At 41.0% G+C, this 19,651-nt stretch overlaps 1 protein-coding gene across 1 annotated transcript; it reads right to left on the bottom strand.

The window, feature by feature from the left end:
- Window positions 1-18,178: 18,178 nt before the first annotated feature.
- LOC130467349 (uncharacterized) lies at window positions 18,179-19,626 on the bottom strand. Its single transcript, XM_056835840.1, has 3 exons — window positions 19,275-19,626; window positions 18,538-19,163; window positions 18,179-18,409 (listed from the first exon to the last, which is right to left on the bottom strand). Exons 1-3 carry the CDS (start codon window positions 19,624-19,626, stop codon window positions 18,179-18,181), a joined length of 1,209 nt encoding a protein of 402 aa, XP_056691818.1.
- Window positions 19,627-19,651: the final 25 nt, after the last annotated feature.

Genomic DNA, 19,651 nt, shown 5'->3' on the forward strand with positions numbered 1-19,651 from the left:
AGTCAATTTCGCAATCAATTTGTAATTTCGAAAGCCTGATTGGGAAATAAAAAACTAATTGATTACAACAAAACAGAAAACATACCTTAATGTTGGAAATCATTCACAGCTTTTCGGAAATTACGATTATTGAGAACCAGAATCGAGAGTAGAAATTGATTAATTAGAGCTTAGAGGTTAAATTTCCTCCATGGAAGAAGAGCACAAGAAGAAAGGGAAAGAAAATTTGTGTTTTTTTAGGGAAGTGATTTAATTATTTGAATTGCTTGGATTCAGCTCTTTTTTTTTAATTTTCCCGCGCGAGATTTGAGCCTTTAGATTTAGTTCCTTTAAACGGTCAAGATCCCTTCTCATTCTTCTCATTATAGTAATCTTCTCATTATATATATATATATATATATATATATATATATATATATATATATATAAAACATCTTTTTGTATAGAAAGAGAGAGAAAGACCCTCCTAAGAACACTTTACTCGGTAATAACACTTCTTACGGTAAGAACACTATATGGTAATGGAATTTTCGTAATATTTATGAACAAATACCCCAATTTGATTATTCTTTCACCGCATTTTTTCATATTTCAGGCGCTCTTTCTCTCTCTTCAATTCCCCTCTCTCTCCTTTTCGAACACTTCTCTTGTTGATCGCCGCCGCTGCTCGCAGCAATTCAATCGCCGGTCGCCGAACCTGAAATCCCAAAATGGTGGTGGTGGTGGTTATGGTTCGCGAATCAGGTATACACAATTTCAATTCAACAATTCTCATTCGATTCTTCAAAATCAAAATCGATTTCAATCGAATTCTCAATTCAAAAACTAAAATCGATTTCTCAATTCCAAAATTAAAATCGATTTCAATCGATTCTTCAAAACCGATCGGATTTTCAATCTCGTCGGTCGCCGCTCGTAGCAAGTCGACGCCGCTCATAGCTCGTCGGCGACGTCGACGTCTCCTCCTTCCTCCTCCAATTCCTCAATTTATCCGAATCCATGTTCTAAATTTATCCGGAATTTATCCGAATTCATGTTCTAAATTCCAATTCCAATTCCAATTCCTCAAACCAGATTCATGTTATCCGGTGGCGTCGCATCTCCTCCCTCCTTCAATTTTTCAATCAGCGCTTTTAATTCAAAATCAAATTCACAATTATATTTTTCATGCGTTTATGACTTCAAGTCCTCGAAGTGTTGTGTTAGGAACCGCTATCTTCTCTGTTAGGTTGTTGGAGGCGGTTGGATCTACTAGCACAAATGCATCACAACCCTACAAACATATATAAATTAATAAAAAAACAAGCTATAATGTATATATTCTTGAATACATTTTAGAACATTCTTGAATAATTTTAGAACATGCTTAAATAAATTTAGAACATTGTTGGATGAAATTAGAACATGCTTGGATAAATTTTTAATATTGTTGAATAAAGTTAGAACATGCTTGAATTAATTTAGAACATGAATAAATTTAGAACATGCTTGAGTAAATTTAGATCATGCTTGAATGGATTTAGAACATGGTTGAATAAATTTATAACAAGTTTAGTAATTTTAGAACATGCTTGAACTAATTTAGAACATGAGCTTGAAATTTTAGAACATGTATATATGTATATGTGTTGACTAGGTTCTCATGTTCTAAATTTAGAACATTGTTGAATAAATTTAGAACATGCTTGAATAAATTTAGAACATGCTTGAATAAATTTAGAACATGGTAGAACAAATTTAGAATATCATTGAATAAATTTAGAACATGCTTGAATAAATTTAGGACACGAGCTTGAAAATTTAGAACATGGTTGAATACTTTTAGTACGTGCTTGAATAATTAATTTAGAACATGAGCTTAAAAATATAGAACATGCTTGAATAACATTAAAACATGCTTGAATAAATTTAGAACATGGTTGAACAAATTTAGAACATCGTTGAATAAATTTAGAACATGGTTGAATAAATTTAGAACATGAGCTTGAAAATTTAGAACATTGTTGAATAAATTTAGAACATGGTTGACAAAATTTAGAACATGGTTGAAAAAATTTAGAACATGGAGAGTGTAAAAGTGTTCTTACCGTATGGAGAGTGTACATATATATATATATATATATATATATATATATATATATATATATATATATGTACATATATATATATATATATACATATATATGTACATATATATATATATATATATATGTACATATATATATGTACATATATATATATATATGTACATATATATATATATGTACATATATATATATATATGTACATATATATATATATGTACATATATATATATATATATATGTACATATATATATATATATATATATATATATATAACCTGCAAAACAAGAATATTCCCGTAGGAATTTTTCCTCCGATGCCTAAGTAAGTATAAGCTAGAGAGAGAAGTAATTTTAAGAGAGAAGGCAGAGCAAAGATAGTTTTAAGGTAGGTGGGAATGAATTGAATGCCCCTTTTACCTAGGGATCTACACTATTTATAGTGCTAGGGTTTCTTGGGATTTGATCCTTTAGACCCTGGCTGCATGATTGGATGCTTTCTGAGATTTAGGACATGTGTCCGATAGTGGGAGGTCTGATTAGACCTGTTGGGCCTTTTGCATGTTTAGGCTTGGCTGCAAGTTTTGGACTTTCATACATGATTTATCTAGGGACTCTACCAATCAGATGGCCCATGGGCCTAAGTGATGGGCCTTCGTTCTGGATGTGAATATGGATTTTGTATGGAGTCGAGGTATTCGTGTCAGGAAGACCTTTGGCTTCCTTATTGGGCCATCCCAGTAAAGTCATGTGGCAACCTATACTTTAGGCCACATCATTTGCCCCTCAAGAAGGGTGCCCTTTGCCCAGGTAGGGTAACCTTCTTGTCATGGTGGAGTGCCACGTGTGGTTGCTTTTCAGAGCCTGGTTTTGCCTTTAAAATCTTCCGAAATCGTTTATTTCTCTCATTTGGCTTTTGTTATTTCAAAGAGATTTTTAGAGAGAGAAAGCGTTTTTCCTTCGTAGATCTTCTTGTGTTTGCATTGAGTATTCTTGGATTCTTCGTTCGTTGTTCTCGGTGAAGGAAATAATGCCCTTGGTCCAAGTATGCATTCAATGATAAGTCTAATAAATGCGGTTCAGTATTAATTAACAAGTTAATAATTCAGTGAGATCAAGTGAGCTGAATGCCTAGCTAGAGGCCGCTTCAGTTCAAGTGGAATTAATGATATTAATCCACAGCTTACTCTTGACTGAACCCGTAGGGTCACACAAATAGTACGTAAACGGATCAAGTATTTAATGGCATTAAATACTCCATCTATGGATATTCGGAATCAACGGATCTTGGTTTCAGTTGGAGCTGAGATCGTCACAGGCAAGAAATGAATACTCCGGAAACGATGATATTGCCGGAAACGAAAATATGGATCGTATCGGAAATATAAATATTATCCAAGTCGTAGATGTTGCCGGAAACGGAAACATGGTACGTATCGGAAAATATTATCGGAAATGGAAATATTGCCGGAATCGGAAATATTGCCGGAAACGGAAATATTGTCAGAATCGGAAATATTATCGGAATCGGAAAATAATTCCGGAAACGGAAATATTAAATATTTGTTCGAAACGGAAATTGATTCCGGAATCGGAAATATTAAATATTGTTCGTATCGGAAATGAATTCCGGAATCGGGAATTTAATCGGAAGCGTATCGTACGAATTAGCATCGGACGAGGCCCGCTAGACGAAGGCCCAGCACGAAGCCAGGCCATCGCCCAGCAAGCCAACACGCACCATCGCATGCCAAGCCTCGACCAGGCCCAGCGCAAGGCCAGGCCCAGCCAAGGCCTGGGGCGCGCGCGCGAGAGCACAGCAGTGGGCCGAGCGCGGTGCGCCTAGCGTGGGCCGCAAGGCTTGCGCGGGTGTACGGTGCTCATGCAATGCTTGTGCGGGAATCCTAAAGCAATCGGGATTCGAAATATGATTAAATCCTAAAACTATTAGATAATGATTATTTAATTAGAGTCCTAGTAGGATTATAATTAAATAAATTAGTATCCTAATAGGATTCCAAAACCTTTTCCATAACTCTATAAATAGGTGCCTAGGGTCACATATTTACATAGATTATTCAAGTATTCAAAGTGAGTTTTTGAGAGAAAAATTCAGTCACATACCTTGCCTAAAAGTGCCGAAATTATTAGTACCTTAAGGGCGATTCTAGTTGGTCAATATTAAGGCGGATCCGGACGTGCTGTGGACTATCTACGGAGGGACGACACTTGGAGTCCTAAAGACTTGTTCTTGTTCGGTTCGGGCGCAGCTAGGGAAGGCACGCAACAAAGAGTATGCATCTAAACTATGCTATATGATTATGTGTAAATAATATGTATTCTTGGCTAAATGGTTTTTCCGCATGATTTATGAATTGTCATATGTATCATAACCTAACAGTGGTATCACGAGCCTCTTAGGGGGCGTTTGGTTGGGGGTTTTCAGGAAAGGGAATGGGAATGGACTGATATCATTCCCTTTGTTATTGTTTGGTTGGCATGTTTCACCATTCCCTTTACCCAATTTCATTTTTGGGTTACCCCAAAAACCTTCTACACTGATTCCCCACCCCCCCCTAGACTTTTCCATTCCCATTCCCCCAACACTTCTAAAAAAACATTTACCACCTTATAACACCCAAAGTCACCTGAACCACCACCCCATGACCCCACCACACCCCACAAAACCACCCCCACCACCCGACACCACCACCCTAAACCCACCAGCACTACCCGAAAACACCCCCTTACCCACCCGAAACCACCCCATGACTCCACCACCACCCCGCGAAACCACCCCTTGACCCACCCCCACCACCCGAAACCACTACATGACTCAAAACCACCACCCCTTACCCACCCCCCACCACCCGAAACTACCCCCTGATCCACTCCCACCACCCGAAACCACCCCATGACCCGAAACCACCCCCCACCACCACCACCCCAAATTCCACCCCAACCCTAAAAAATTGAAGAAAAAACAAGATTTAGAATGAAATTACCTTTTTTTTATGCAATTTATGTCTTGAAATGGTCAAATTCGCCTATGGAATCTTCAGATCTGAGGATTTCATAGTCGAATTAGAACATTTAAACATCAAATTCATCCATAAAATTGTGAGAAAATAAGATTAGAGGGAGGGGGTGCATGGTGGCGGAGGGTGCTGAGCAAGAGAAGGTGGTTGGGTGGGCTGCGGAGGGAGGGTGCGCGGCGGAGGGTGCGCGGCGGAGGGAGGGTGAGCGGCGGAGGGAGGGAGGGAGCAAGGGAGGGTGGGCGGAGGAGGGAGGGAGCAAGGGAGAAAGGGAGGGAGAAGATGAATGGAAAATGAAAAATACATCCCAAACAACATTTTAAATCAAAGGGTTTCATTCCCATTCCCCTTCTATCCCATTCTTGATTTCATTCCGTTTACCCTGTGTGAACCAAACGCCCCCTTATTATTTTCATAATCTAAATTGCATGAACATGGTTAAATATTATAAATTTGCAAGAATTAAAAGGGGTGATTAATTTTCGTAATTGTTAATTAATTGCAAATTGCGTTTATTTAATTATACGTACGCAGTTTTTCGGCAGTTTCTTCGTTACTCATCCAAATCGAGTGATTTTTGTGTCAATTCCGCATGTAAAAGGCATTCTAAAATTTTGACAAAATTAGTATTTTTCTAACGAACCAAGAATTCTCAAATTCGAAGCCTAACTATGACTTTTCGAAGGTTTTAGTTTTTCGAATGCAAAATTTCGTAAATTTAAGATGTTAAATTAAATATTTGCGATTATTGTTGATAAATCTTGAATTTTTGATTGACCTACTGTATATGTTTAACAAGTTTGAATGCCTAGCCTTGTTAATTATGCAATCTAATTTGTAATTATGATTAATTTGTTGAAAATTAGAATAATTTAGAATTAATTTGATTTTCATTATTAATTATAATTTAATTAGATACCTATGATTAAAAACCACCATAAAAATTGTAAATTTATGATAAATTTTAAATTTTTATGACCTAAACTTGAATCCATGTTAATCGGAAATCAATTGAATAATAAATTTTCGATTTTTCGCCCTAAAATTATGAAATTAATATTAATTTATTAATTTGTCATTTAATTTTAAATATAAATTTTTTAAATTTTATGCGATTCGTTCATATAACTTGCACGCACAAAGCAATGGACGCTACGTGTTACCCTTAAGGGGTGTTGTATAGTGCGGGCATGTGACGACGAGCAAGGGAGCTCGTCGCCCATGCGGCACGAATGCAATGAGCAAGGGCATGGTGCACGAGCACAAGGCAGCAGCCCTGCCTTGTGTCGTGGGCTATGAGCAATGGACGAATGGGCATGGGCGAAGGCAAGGCACGGCAGTCGCGTGTGGGCAGCAAGCGAGCTGCGCCACAACGCGCACTGCCTCGCGCAAGCACGCGCAGCCTCGCGCGCAGCGAGCGCAAGCTCGCGTGCCACGAGTGCTGCGCCCAGCGTCGATGCCGCGCGCAGCGAGCGCTGGCTCGCACCAAGCGAGCGCTAGCGAGCGCGCACAGCATACGCTGGCAAGTGCACGAAGCGAGTGCTGGCCCGCGTGCAGCGAGCGCTAGCGAGCGAACGCAGCGAGCGATGGCTCGCGTGCATCGAGCGCTGGCGCGCGCGCAGCGAGCACATGCTCGTGTGCATCGAGCGCTGGCGCGCGCGCAGCGAGCACCAGCTCGCGCGATGGCTTGCGAAGGGTAGAAGCAGCAGCTATTCGACGCAGCGCATGGGCTGCGCGCACATGGCCAGCGATGGATGTGTGCGTGTGGCCCATGGGCGTGTGATGCGTGAGGTGTTTGCGTTGCAATTAGATCGTTTTGAAATTTTAATTTGAAATTTTCAGTTTACGTAATTTTAATTAATTTTAAAATTAATAATTTAAATTATTTTCTTGGATTTTAATTTTGAATATTGTAATTATAATAAATTTTATTTATTCTAATTATTTTAATAAAATTAAAATCATGAATTAATTTAAATACGACTGAAATTAAATTAAACTTTTTGGATTCAATTATAAATTTATATGAGCTTTAAATTTTAATTAAATTTGTATGTTTCCGGTTAGACTAGAAATACATTTTTATGTTTAAAATTAGTAAAGCATATGAATTTATTGGTTTAAGTGGGAGCCCTTTTAGTCATAAACTCTTGATTAGGTCTACAAATCCTTAAGGTTAAAACAACTTGATTAGAATTAATAAGGACTGAATAATTGGTAGATTATTGGTGCCCTTGATTAATTGCTGCAAATGTTTATGTGATGCATAATGTGTTTTACTAACCAGCTATGTGGGCCATTCATGATAATGAATGGGTGAATGGTATATATTGTATATGTATTGTTTTGCAGGTTATGAAGTGACTAGTATGGCCCAAATAGGATAGAAAATATGGTCTGCGTACCATTAATTTGAATGTAATTGGTCTAAAGTACCAAAGTCGTTTTTCAATTCAAATATGGTCTGCGTACCATCAAATAGTTGTAATTAGTTTTAATTATAGCTTATTCTATTTGAAGAAAATGGTGCCTCCCACGGAGATTTTCAAGACGGACTTTGAAGTTAAAGCTTCAAGATGAAGTCGGGCCATACTAGATCACATTTATCTTATGCATGTTTTAAGTTATTTATTGCTTTTAAATATGTCTTAAAATGCATGAGATCAAAAGCTTGATTATGTTGCATGATTAAGGATTTTAGTTCACTTAAAATCTAACCAACATAGTAAGAGCCTTAAGTTCCAAACTTAAAAAATTGAGTTAAAAGGTGCCATGCCAAAATATACACTTGCTTGGATATCCTTTACATCAATCTAGTAATAGTTTTCGCTCAGCGAGGTGTTACTTATTGGTCCTAAAGGGGCAAGGTACACAAATAATTGTGAGTACATGTTAGTTTTGGTGAAACTCAACGATATAAGTAAGGAGTCCTTTTATGTCGTGGCAAAATCGATAGGTTTACCTAATAAGTTCTTAGACGTACCTGTCAACCAAGAATAGTTTCTAGACTATTAGCAAAAGGCTTTTGCTTACCTAAGATGTTTTAGGATTAAGTCGACAAACTGTGCTTAGTTCTTCAATGATTTTAGGATCTTGGAATCATTTTATTCACACCTGCCGGAACACATAACTTGAATAAAATGCTTAATAAACATTGAATTATGCATGTATGCTAGAATTTAAGTTTATTAAGAGAAACTGTGAATGGTTATTTATTTGTTTATTCTTTTCAATTGTAGTTTTTAATATGGCAAACAACAATTCATTCAACATTCGATCAATTCTCGAAAAGGAGAAGTTGAACGGGAAAAACTTCCTTGACTGGCAAAGGAACTTGCAAATAGTTCTTATGCAGGAAGAAAAGGAGTATGTCCTAGAAGAGGCGATGCCCGAAGCCGCAGGCGACGGGGTCACTCAGGCAGCCCTCAATCGTTGGATTGATGCCAACAAGGATGTGAAATGTCTAATGCTCGCCACCATGAGTGCGGATCTACAGAAAACGTTCATCAACTCAGATGCTTTCACAATCATTAGTGAGTTGAAGAACATGTTCCAAGATCTGGCTCGAGTCGAAAGATTCGAGACTCATAGGCAAATTCTTGAGACCAAGCTTAAGAAAGGCGAGCCCGTAAGTCCACATGTTCTCAAAATGATTGGACTCATTGAGAATATGAGTCGGCTGGATCAGCAATTTTCTCAGGAAATGGCTATAGACACCATCCTCCATTCTCTTCATAGCGGGTATGATCAGTTCAAACTGAACTACAATATGAATAGTCTGGACAAAACGCTCACTGAGCTTCACGGTATGCTGAAGACCGCTGAAAAGACGCTCAAAAGTGATAAGCAGGATGTGCTTATGGTGCGTGGGGGCAAGTTCAAGAAATCTGGAAAGAAGAGGAATGCTAAGAAAGGTGGCAACAAGGCCAGCCCAACTAAGCAAACTGGCGCCAAATCTGTAAAGAGGAAGGTCAGTCAACCCACTTCTGAATCCGAATGCTTCTACTGCAAGAAGAAGGGGCATTGGAAGAGATATTGCTTGAAGCTAAAGGAAGATCAGAAGAACGGAACAGTCGTTCCATCTTCAGGTATTTTCGTTATAGACTGTATACTTGCTAATTCAACTTCTTGGGTATTAGATACAGGTTGTGGCTCACACTTATGTTCCAATCCACAGGGACTAAGAAGAAGTAGAAAGTTAAGCAAGGGTGAAGTCGACCTACGAGTGGGAAATGGAGCACGGATTGCTGCATTAGCTGTAGGAACTTACTATTTGTCGTTGCCCTCCGGGCTAGTTTTGGAACTGGAAGAATGTTTCCATGTTCCAAGTCTTACTAAAAACATCATTTCAGTTTCTTGCTTAGATGCTAAGGGATTTTCCTTTTTAATAAAAGACAATAGTTGTTCGTTTTATTTTAAAGAGATGTTTTATGGATCTGCTAGATTAGTCAATGGACTTTATTTATTAGATCACGACAAACAAGTATATAACATAAATACCAAAAAGGCCAAAAAGGATGATTCAGATCTCACCTATCTGTGGCATTGTCGATTAGGCCATATAAACTTGAAACGCTTAGAAAGACTTCAAAAGGAAGGAATTCTAGAACCATTTGACTTAGAGGATTATGGTAAATGCGAATCATGTTTACTTGGCAAAATGACAAAGCAACCTTTCTCTAAAGTTGGAGAAAGAGCAAATGAACTATTGGGTTTAATCCATACAGATGTTTGTGGACCAGTGAGTACAAATGCTAGAGTTGGTTTCAGCTACTTTATCACTTTCACTGATGACTTCAGTAGGTATGGTTATGTCTACCTAATGAAGCATAAGTCTGAATCCTTTGACAAATTCAAGGAATTTCAGAGTGAAGTAGAGAATCAATTAGGCAAGAAGATTAAGGCACTGCGGTCTGATAGAGGCGGTGAATATCTGAGCTATGAATTTGATGACCATCTGAAAGAATGTGGAATTCTATCAGAATTGACTCCTCCTGGAACACCACAATGGAACGGTGTGTCGGAACGGAGGAACAGAACCTTGCTAGACATGGTCAGGTCAATGATGGGTCAGGCCAAACTTCCATTAGAATTTTGGGGACATGCACTAAATACAGCTGCACTCACTATAAATAGAGCTCCGTCTAAAGCTGTCGAAAAGACTCCATACGAATTATGGTTTGGAAAGCCTCCAAATGCGTCTTTTCTTAAGATTTGGGGATGTGAATTATACGTCAAACGATTAATTTCAGACAAACTTCATCCAAAATCTGACAAATGTATCCTTGTGGGCTATCCAAAGGAAACAAAGGGGTATTACTTCTACAATACATCTGAGAACAAGGTGTTTGTTGCTCGAGATGGTGTCTTTTTGGAGAAAGATCACATTTCCAAAATGACAAGTGGGAGAAAAGTAGACCTCGAAGAAATTCGAGTCGAACAACAAACTCTAGAGAATGCTCAAGATGACATTCAGGATGAAACTCAGAGATCTTTAGAAGAATCTGGTGAGAATCATGGTCAAACTAGAAATGTTACCCCGCGTAGATCGCAAAGATATAGATCTCAACCGGAAAGGTACTTAGGTATTTTGACGAACGAGAGCTATGACGTTCTATTACTTGAAAGTGATGAACCTGCGACTTACAAACAAGCTATGACGAGCCCTAGCTCCAAGCAATGGCAAGAAGCCATGCAATCTGAATTAGACTCCATGTCTGAAAACCAAGTATGGGATTTGGTCGATTTGCCAGATGGCTACCAAGCCATTGGAAGCAAATGGGTTTTCAAACTGAAAAAGGACAAGGATGGGAAACTTGAAGTTTTCAAAGCTAGATTGGTTGCAAAAGGTTACAGGCAAGTCCACGGTGTGGATTACGATGAAACCTTTTCACCAGTTGCAATGCTAAAGTCTATTCGGATAATGTTAGCAATCGCTGCATATTACGATTACGAAATATGGCAGATGAATGTCAAAACTGCTTTCTTAAACGGCGTTTTAACAGAAACTGTGTTTATGACACAGCCTGAAGGTTTTGAGGATCCAAAGAATGCTAAAAAGGTATGCAAGCTAAAGAAGTCAATCTACGGATTGAAGCAGGCATCCAGGAGCTGGAATATACGTTTTGATGAAGCAGTCAGTGACTTTGGTTTCATCAAGAACGCAGACGAATCTTGTGTATACAAGAAGGTCAGGGGAGCAAAATTGCTTTCCTGGTATTATATGTCGACGACATATTACTTATCGGAAATGACATTCCTATGTTGAACTCTGTCAAGATTTGGCTTGGGAAATGTTTTTCGATGAAAGATCTAGGAGAAGCACAGTACATATTGGGCATCAAGATTTACAGAGATAGATCTAAAAAGATGATTGGACTTAGTCAAAGCACTTATATCAATAAGGTGCTTGATAGGTTCAAGATGGCGGACTCCAAGCGAGGCTACCTACCCATGTCTCATGGAATGACTCTAAGCAAGAATTAGTGCCCAAAAACACTTGATGAGCGTAGACGAATGAATGGGATTCCATATGCATCATTGATTGGTTCAATAATGTATGTTATGATATGTACACGCCCGGATGTTGCGTACGCACTCAGTGCTACGAGCAGATACCAGTCAGACCCAGGAGAGGCGCATTGGACTGCTGCCAAGAATATTCTGAAGTACCTGAAAAGGCACAAAGATGACTTCCTGGTCTATGGTGGAGATGATGAATTAATTGTTAAAGGCTATACGGACGCAAGTTTCCAAACCGACAAAGATGATTTCAGATCACAGTCTGGGTTTGTCTTCTGCCTCAACGGAGGAGCAGTAAGCTGCAAAAGTGCTAAGCAAAGCACTATTGCGGATTCTACAACTGAAGCGGAGTACATTGCTGCACATGAAGCAGCAAAGGAAGCTATATGGCTAAGGAAGTTCATAGGTGAACTTGGTGTAATCCCCTCCATTAAAGGACCAATAGCCCTGTATTGTGATAATAACGGAGCTATTGCACAGGCAAAGGAGCCTAGACACCACCAGAGAGTCAAGCATGTACTTCGTAGATTTCACCTTCTACGAGAGTTCGTTGAAAGAAAAGAAGTCGAGATAAGCAAAATTGGAAGTGATGACAACATATCAGATCCATTGACTAAACCTCTGCCGCAGGCGAAGCACAACTCGCACACTGCAGCTATGGGAATCAAGCATATTGGAGAATGGCTTTGATGTCTCTGTTTAATGTTTTAAAGTTTTAGAGTTTAAATCTTTGTAAAACATTATTGGTTAATCATTCACAATAAATGAAAAGAATTCATTTTTCCATTTAATTTGTGGTTTATTAAATGATGAGTCCCTTCAATTTGACAATATATTCAAGATAGACTGTCAGGACCAGTCCTGTGACTAAGAAATGTCTATCAAGTGAACTTGAATGTCAAAGGTTGAAAATGGTCCCTAGTCGGAGTTTTCTATAAAATTGGACGCATAGAAAATGTTAGACGACTAGAATGCAAGATGACTAGTAGTTCTGTTTCTTGAACTATGTGGACATGGCAATGTCATAATCATTTGCATAGATACTTACTTTGTGAAGACTAGTATCGGACAAGACCTATGAAACTTTACTGTAAGAGATGAAAATCTGTCATAAGTAAATTTCATTAAAATTATTAGACACTAAATCCTCAATACCTGAGTGATTTGAGATTACTTGTTTGAGAACTGGTTGCTTTGACGTTGACCAACCGTCGCACCGTAAAAGGAGGCTATAAAGGCAACGCTCAGGTAATCACCTATCAAACGAAGTCTAATCTCAAGATCGCAAGATTGGGATTGTCCTCCCATAAATCGGGATGAGATGCTTAAAAGTTGTACAAGGCCACTAGGAGAGCTAGAAACTGTGAAATGCATGGCCGTGCTCGGATGAATCATAGGCTATGATTATCTGTTTATTTGATCAGTTGAACTCTGAAACCGAGAAACACCTCTGGACATAATAAGGATGACAACTCTTACCTTATGTTCAAGAGCAAGCATCGAGCGACAAAGGAATTAGGAAATGCACACTTGTCCCTAAGGACAAGTGGGAGACTGAAGGAAATAATGCCCTTGGTCCAAGTATGCATTCAATGATAAGTCTAATATATGCGGTTCAGTATTAATTAACAATTTAATAATTCAGTGAGATCAAGTGAGCTGAATGCCTAGCTAGAGGCCGCTTCAGTTCAAGTGGAATTAATGATATTAATCCACAGCTTACTCTTGACTGAACCCGTAGGGTCACACAAATAGTACGTAAACGGATCAAGTATTTAATGGCATTAAATACTCCATCTATGGATATTCGGAATCGACGGATCTTGATTTCAGTGGGAGCTGAGATCGTCACAGGCAAGAAATGAATACTCCGGAAACGATGATATTGCCGGAAACGGAAATATGGATCGTATCGGAAATATAAATATTATCCAAGTCGTAGATGTTGCCGGAAACGGAAACATGGTACGTATCGGAAAATATTATCGGAAATGGAAATATTGCCGGAATCGGAAATATTGCCGGAAACGGAAATATTGTCAGAATCGGAAATATTATCGGAATCGGAAAATAATTCCGGAAACGGAAATATTAAATATTTGTTCGAAACGGAAATTGATTCTGGAATCAGAAATATTAAATATTGTTCGTATCGGAAATGAATTCCGGAATCGGGAATTTAATCGGAAGCGTATCGTACGAATTAGCATCGGACGAGGCCCGCTAGACGAAGGCCCAGCACGAAGCCAGGCCATCGCCCAGCAAGCCAACACGCACCATCGCATGCCAAGCCTCGACCAGGCCCAGCGCAAGGCCAGGCCCAGCCAAGGCCTGGGGCGCGCGCGCGAGAGCACAGCAGTGGGCCGAGCGCTGTGCGCCTAGCGTGGGCCGCAAGGCTTGCGCGGGTGTACGGTGCTCATGCAATGCTTGTGCGGGAATCCTAAAGCAATCGGGATTCGAAATATGATTAAATCCTAAAACTATTAGATAATGATTATTTAATTAGAGTCCTAGTAGGATTATAATTAAATAAATTAGTATCCTAATAGGATTCCAAAACCTTTTCCATAACTCTATAAATAGGTGCCTAGGGTCACATATTTACATAGATTATTCAAGTATTCAAAGTGAGTTTTTGAGAGAAAAATTCAGTCACATACCTTGCCTAAAAGTGCCGAAATTATTAGTACCTTAAGGGCGATTCTAGTTGGTCAATCTTAAGGCGGATCCGGACGTGCTGTGGACTATCTACGGAGGGACGACACTTGGAGTCCTAAAGACTTGTTCTTGTTCGGTTCGGGCGCAGATAGGGAAGGCACGCAACAAAGAGTATGCATCTAAACTATGCTATATGATTATGTGTAAATAATATGTATTCCTGGCTAAATGGTTTTTCCGCATGATTTATGAATTGTCATATGTATCATAACCTAACACTTGGAGTTTGGACAATTTTCCTGATAGTTTCAGCAGTTTGATCACTTATTGGCAAGAGTTCTTGTTATAGAATTAGTTTCCTGTTTCTTTAGCTATGCATGTTTTTGAAATTTTTCCTTTTGATGCCTCTATTTCTTGGGGAGGCGTCCTGTCAGTCGCCGCTTCTCTGGTATCTGGATGGCGTACCCGTTCTTTGCTTTTTTCCTCTTTTCTTAAGTCAGACGTCATGTTGCTTATGCAGGACGGCATGACACGTATTAAGCAGACGACCAACGTAGGTGCATGGGGAGCACCACGAGAGAGGGATACCAGGGTTCCTTTTTCGAACTCGTCACAAGGAAATAGGGGAGGAGTTAGTTCCTCACATCATTCAGGAGACGGGGGTTCCAAGACGGCTTGTTCTTCAAGGAGAAGGAAGAGTGTGGCTTGCAGTCCTCATATCCCACGTGAGGATTTCGAAGATGACTCTTCCAGTTCTTCGAACGAGGAGTTTGCAAAAAAATCTTCCTCCTATGGTTCGTGGAAAGGAGGACGTGGAGTTGTTTCCTTCTGATGTGCTCCCTAGCAGGAAATGGTTGAGGTACCTAAGGGAGCAAGGGCGTGACTTTCAGAGTTTTTTTGCTCTTGCCTCGTGGCTTTAGTTTTAGGTTTTCTCGTCCCCATAGTTATGTAGACCGTCTTTCCTTGGGAGAGGTTGATGTCTATACGGTCGCCTTCCGATTGGGCCTTAGGTTTCCCTTGCACCCTTTTGTAATGGACGTTTTGGGTGGTTATGATATTGGCTTAGCCCAGCTGACCCCTAATTCTTGGGCGAATATTTTTGGCTATATTTCCAAGTGTGCGTTGAGTGACGTCACCCCTTCCTTTTCTTCTTTTGTTAGACTTGTAGATATCGCTCCTTCTTCTCGTTCTCCCCAGGGATGGCTTACCCTGTATAGCCGACGGGGTTATAAGACGGTAGTGGTTAAGTCCTCTAGCTGGGTATGGTGGAGGACGAAATGGTCTATTATCCGAATGGAGGACCTTCCTCTTTCAGAGCGTCTTTCTCGCTGGAATTACTGTCCTCACTTCTTGTCTAAAACTGACGCCTATCCTCGCCTTCTGTCAAGAGAATGGATGCTCATGAAGCCTTTATTTCAGGCCGAAATGTATCGGCTATCTACAAAGAGTCACGCGTGGGTGCCTAATATTTGGCTTCCCCATGTGGGTCAGTTTACCAACATGGTCTTTCTTGCGGCCGTTGGTCTCTGCCCTTACTTACATAGAGGTAGTATTGCGTCTATTTTTCGTAAATAACCTTGTTTTCTTGTCTTTCGCTGATCCCCTTGGTTTGTGTAGATTCTGCTATGAGTCGTCTGTCCCCAGAAGACAAGGGATTAGTGGACGTGCCCACCTGGTTGTCCCAAGTGTATACGGACGATGTCTTTAAAGCCGTGGAGGCCAAGAAGAAAGAATCCTCGATGAAGGCGGATGAGGGGGCAACTGGATTCAGTTGGATGCATTTCTAGAGTCTTTAAAGTCTATGCCGGTTTTCACCCTTTTCATTTCTAGGGGCCTACTTCATCGGCTACGAAGAAGCGTCCTGCCTCTTAGTCGGTAGCCCTAAGCCCAAGCGGCCCTTTTTCAAGAAGCTGGGCAGTACTGATGCTGCGGTGAAGCCGCCGGCAATGAAGCCGTCAGCCCTTCTTGCTGGGGGCGAGGGAGCCTCTGTTCCACAGGTGACAGATCTCCCTCCTGTGCCAAAGGAGACGTCTCCCCAGGTGGCGGATGAGGGTGATTCGGAAGCCAAGGCGACTGCTACTAGGACAGCTACTGGTAAGGCTGGTGCATTTGGCGAAGCTGCAGATGTTGGTCGTGCAGCTGCTCCCTCGTCTAGAGAGAGGAAGGGCAAGGAGTCCAAAGACCCTTCTCCTGCTGGGGACGCATCAATGCCTCCGCCTGCTCTGTCAACTGGTTAGTTCTTTAATATTTAGGACGTCCTGACAACTTAGTGGTTTGGTATATTGATTGATATATTGATGTTGGCTCAGGTGATATGTTCGAGCGAATGAGGCGGGCCAAATTGGCGCATATTCCTCCTTTTGGTGGGTTTAGCTTAGAGGAAAAGGACAAGATCCTTTCTGCCGTCTATGATGCTATTCCCGAGGAGTATGTTAACTCTCTGCCTCGAATTGACCAGGGGTACTTTGGGGCCATGCAGTCCCTCGTTCTTGACGTAAGTATTTTCTTAAGTTTGGTTTTACACCTTCTTTAGTTCTCCTCCTAATGTTTTGGGAGTGATTTAAATCTGTTTTGGTTCGTGGCAGCTCTTCATCCGTTGTGCCGAAGGTAGACAGTACCACTTTGACATGCACCAAGAGATGTTGAAGCACAAGGACCAGATTGAGAATCATGAGCAGTACGGTGAGAAGAAGGCTAGACTGATCAATGAGGACGCGGATGTCCAGATCAGGTCGGAGACGGCTGCTCTCTGAGAGGCTGAGGAGGATGGCCAGAACTATGAGAAGAAGTTGTTGGAGCATGAGGAGAGGTTGACTGCTCTTAGGACTGGGTATGCTGCTGTCTCGGAGCGAGTCACCAACTTCTCTACCAAGGTGGACGCCCTGGAGAAGAAGCTCAAGGCCACCCAAGACGAGATTGAAACTATTCGGGGGAAAGCCGCTAGTTCTTTCAAGATTGGGGAGGAGGCCATTCTGGAGAATGCTCGGCGGGCTTGGGATCAGTCGATGGATGGGAAGGACTTTTCCTGGTTTAGACGCCGGATTTCGTACCAGATGGTCGTTTCGACTGCTCGACGCCTTGGTCTTGATCCTCCCGAGTTTCTTAGTGAGGGGGAGGATGAGGACGCAGAGGAAGAGGAGGTGAACTCTCCTGAAGATCAAGACGTCCAGGACAGAAGCACGACGACCCCTCATCCGTAGACTGCTTTATTCTAGTGTTGGTTTCTGTGGCGTCGTAGGCGCTTGTAATAACATTGATGCCTTTGGGCATTATTTTTATTTGGGTTTGTTGCGCCTTGTGCGTATGTATGAATATTTTGTGCCTTCTGTGCACTTATGTTTTTATTGCATCTCAGTTTTATACTAACTTTTCAGGAACATGCTTTATTGTCCAATTGTGGACGGTTACCCTAGTGTTTTAGGTGATCACCCTAATTTGGGGCGCTAATCTATGCCACTCCTCAGGCAGTCAACCGATTAGTCTTTTGTGACGCCTTCAAAAAAGAGGGTGTCCATATTGAATGATTTCTTTGTTATGTCTTGTTTGCGTTTTCACGTCTTTAATATTGTTGATTAATTTAGGCCACTTCTAAGGCCGTCGTTCAATTAACCGCTCGTGACGCCGCCAAGTCGGAGGTCATCAATGTGGAGGGACTTCTTTGATTGAGTCACTTTCTTGCGTTTGTTATATGATTTTGAGTGTTTCATTCAATGAGTGGCCTTATTGGGCCATAAGTTTATCAGAGTTTGATAGGAGGAATATTATCGTTTTGTAGGCGTGAATTACTGGCTGTTTTGTTGGCTCTTACACAATTGCTAGGCCGTTTTGTAGGCTCATATTACATAAAGTATTCTGACTAGTCTATTGACATTCTACTCTTCAGCCACTTTTCTCTATTTTAACTAGGATACCCTCGCCGGCCGTTGGTGGTTCTTCTTCATACTTCCTTTTGCCTTTGGTCCCAGCCAGATCTTTCCTCCATGCTGATGGGTTAAGAGTTGTGAGGTAGCTGTCTCTTTCTTGTTGTTGATCTCCGTGTATAGTTCCTATTGTCCCATCGTCACACACATACTTCAGAAGCATGAGATGGGTGACAACCACTGCCTTAATCTTGTTCAAGGTGGGGCGTCCCAAAATGACATTGTATGCTGTCAAATCTTTGACGATTAGGAAGTCCACCCCATCTTTCGTCCATGTTTTCGCCCTCCAATTCGAACCGACAAGTTGATGACGCCTACTGGATGTATAATGCTTCCTCCAAAGCCAATGATAGGGTAGTGGATGGTCTTTGTGGTCTTAGGGTCATGATCTAGGCGGCTTAGGAACTCCATGCACATTATATCAGATGATCTTCCTGTATCTATCAAGAAGTGTTTTACTCTCATGTTAGAGATTTTGATCTCGACCACGAGAGGGTAGTCATGTGGGGTGGCTACACGTCCACCGTCTGACTCGCATATTTCTATCCGAGGGAATGGGTCCACTGGTGATTTTCCTGATAACATTACTTGTCCTAGACAGCGAGCATAATCTTTTTGTCCCCTCATGGTGGGCCCACCAGCAGCTGGTTCTCCTGATATGACGGCTAAAAATCCTCCTTCGCTGTGATTTCCTTCTGTATCTGAGACATGTGACTTGTTTTTCTTGTAATGATTTTTTCTAGTGCCGTGAGTGCTTCTTTGCAGGTAGTTCTTTAGGTGCCCCTTGGAGGCTAGGTCGTCCATGGCTCTCTTCAGGCTTCTGCAATCCTTGGTGTCATGCCCTATATATTCGTGGAACTGACAATACAGCTTAGGATCTCGACTCTCAGCAGGAGATTTCATGGGGAAGGGCCGTTCAAGATCCAACCTGGTCCCGACGTCCACTAGGATTGTGAGAAGGTATGTATTGTATTCAAAATATTCTCTTTCTTGTGGGCGTCCTCTCTTCTATCCGGGAGAATTGGTATCATGTTCTTTCGAAAGAGCCCATGTACCATTTACTCGTGGGACTTTCCTGTCTATCTTCTCTTTCTTCTCTGAGGAGTCTGTCGCTTCACCATTCTTTCCAACCTTGGACGCACTACATATTTCTGTTGCATGAATAAAGACTTCGGCCTCGTCCAAGACTTCAGCCATAGTCCGGACACTTTTCTTAACTAAGTCAAACTTGAGTGACCCCTTCTTCAATCCTCTAATAAAATTATCGAAAGAGACGCCATTGGGCAGATCTGGGATCTGTCCGACTTCTAGGTTGAAGCGCTTAACATAGCTTCGCAATGACTCGTCCTTTCCTTGTTGAATGCGTCCCAAATACATGCTTGTTTTCCTTTTTTCCTTGTATGCCATAAACCTGGTGGAGAACAAGGTTTGT

The sequence above is a fragment of the Spinacia oleracea genome, chromosome 2, assembly GCF_020520425.1.
Source record: "Spinacia oleracea cultivar Varoflay chromosome 2, BTI_SOV_V1, whole genome shotgun sequence".
Classification (NCBI taxonomy): domain Eukaryota; kingdom Viridiplantae; phylum Streptophyta; class Magnoliopsida; order Caryophyllales; family Amaranthaceae; genus Spinacia; species Spinacia oleracea.

Coding starts and splice junctions, on each gene's coding strand:
- LOC130467349 (XM_056835840.1), bottom strand. CDS start 19,626: ATGGCATACAAGGAAAAAAGGAAAACAAGCATGTATTTGGGACGCATT. Junction 19,164..19,274: donor GAAAGTCCCACGAGTAAATG/GTACATGGGCTC, acceptor TCACAATCCTAG/TGGACGTCGGGACCAGGTTG. Junction 18,410..18,537: donor GAGGAAGCATTATACATCCA/GTAGGCGTCATC, acceptor ACCTTGAACAAG/ATTAAGGCAGTGGTTGTCAC.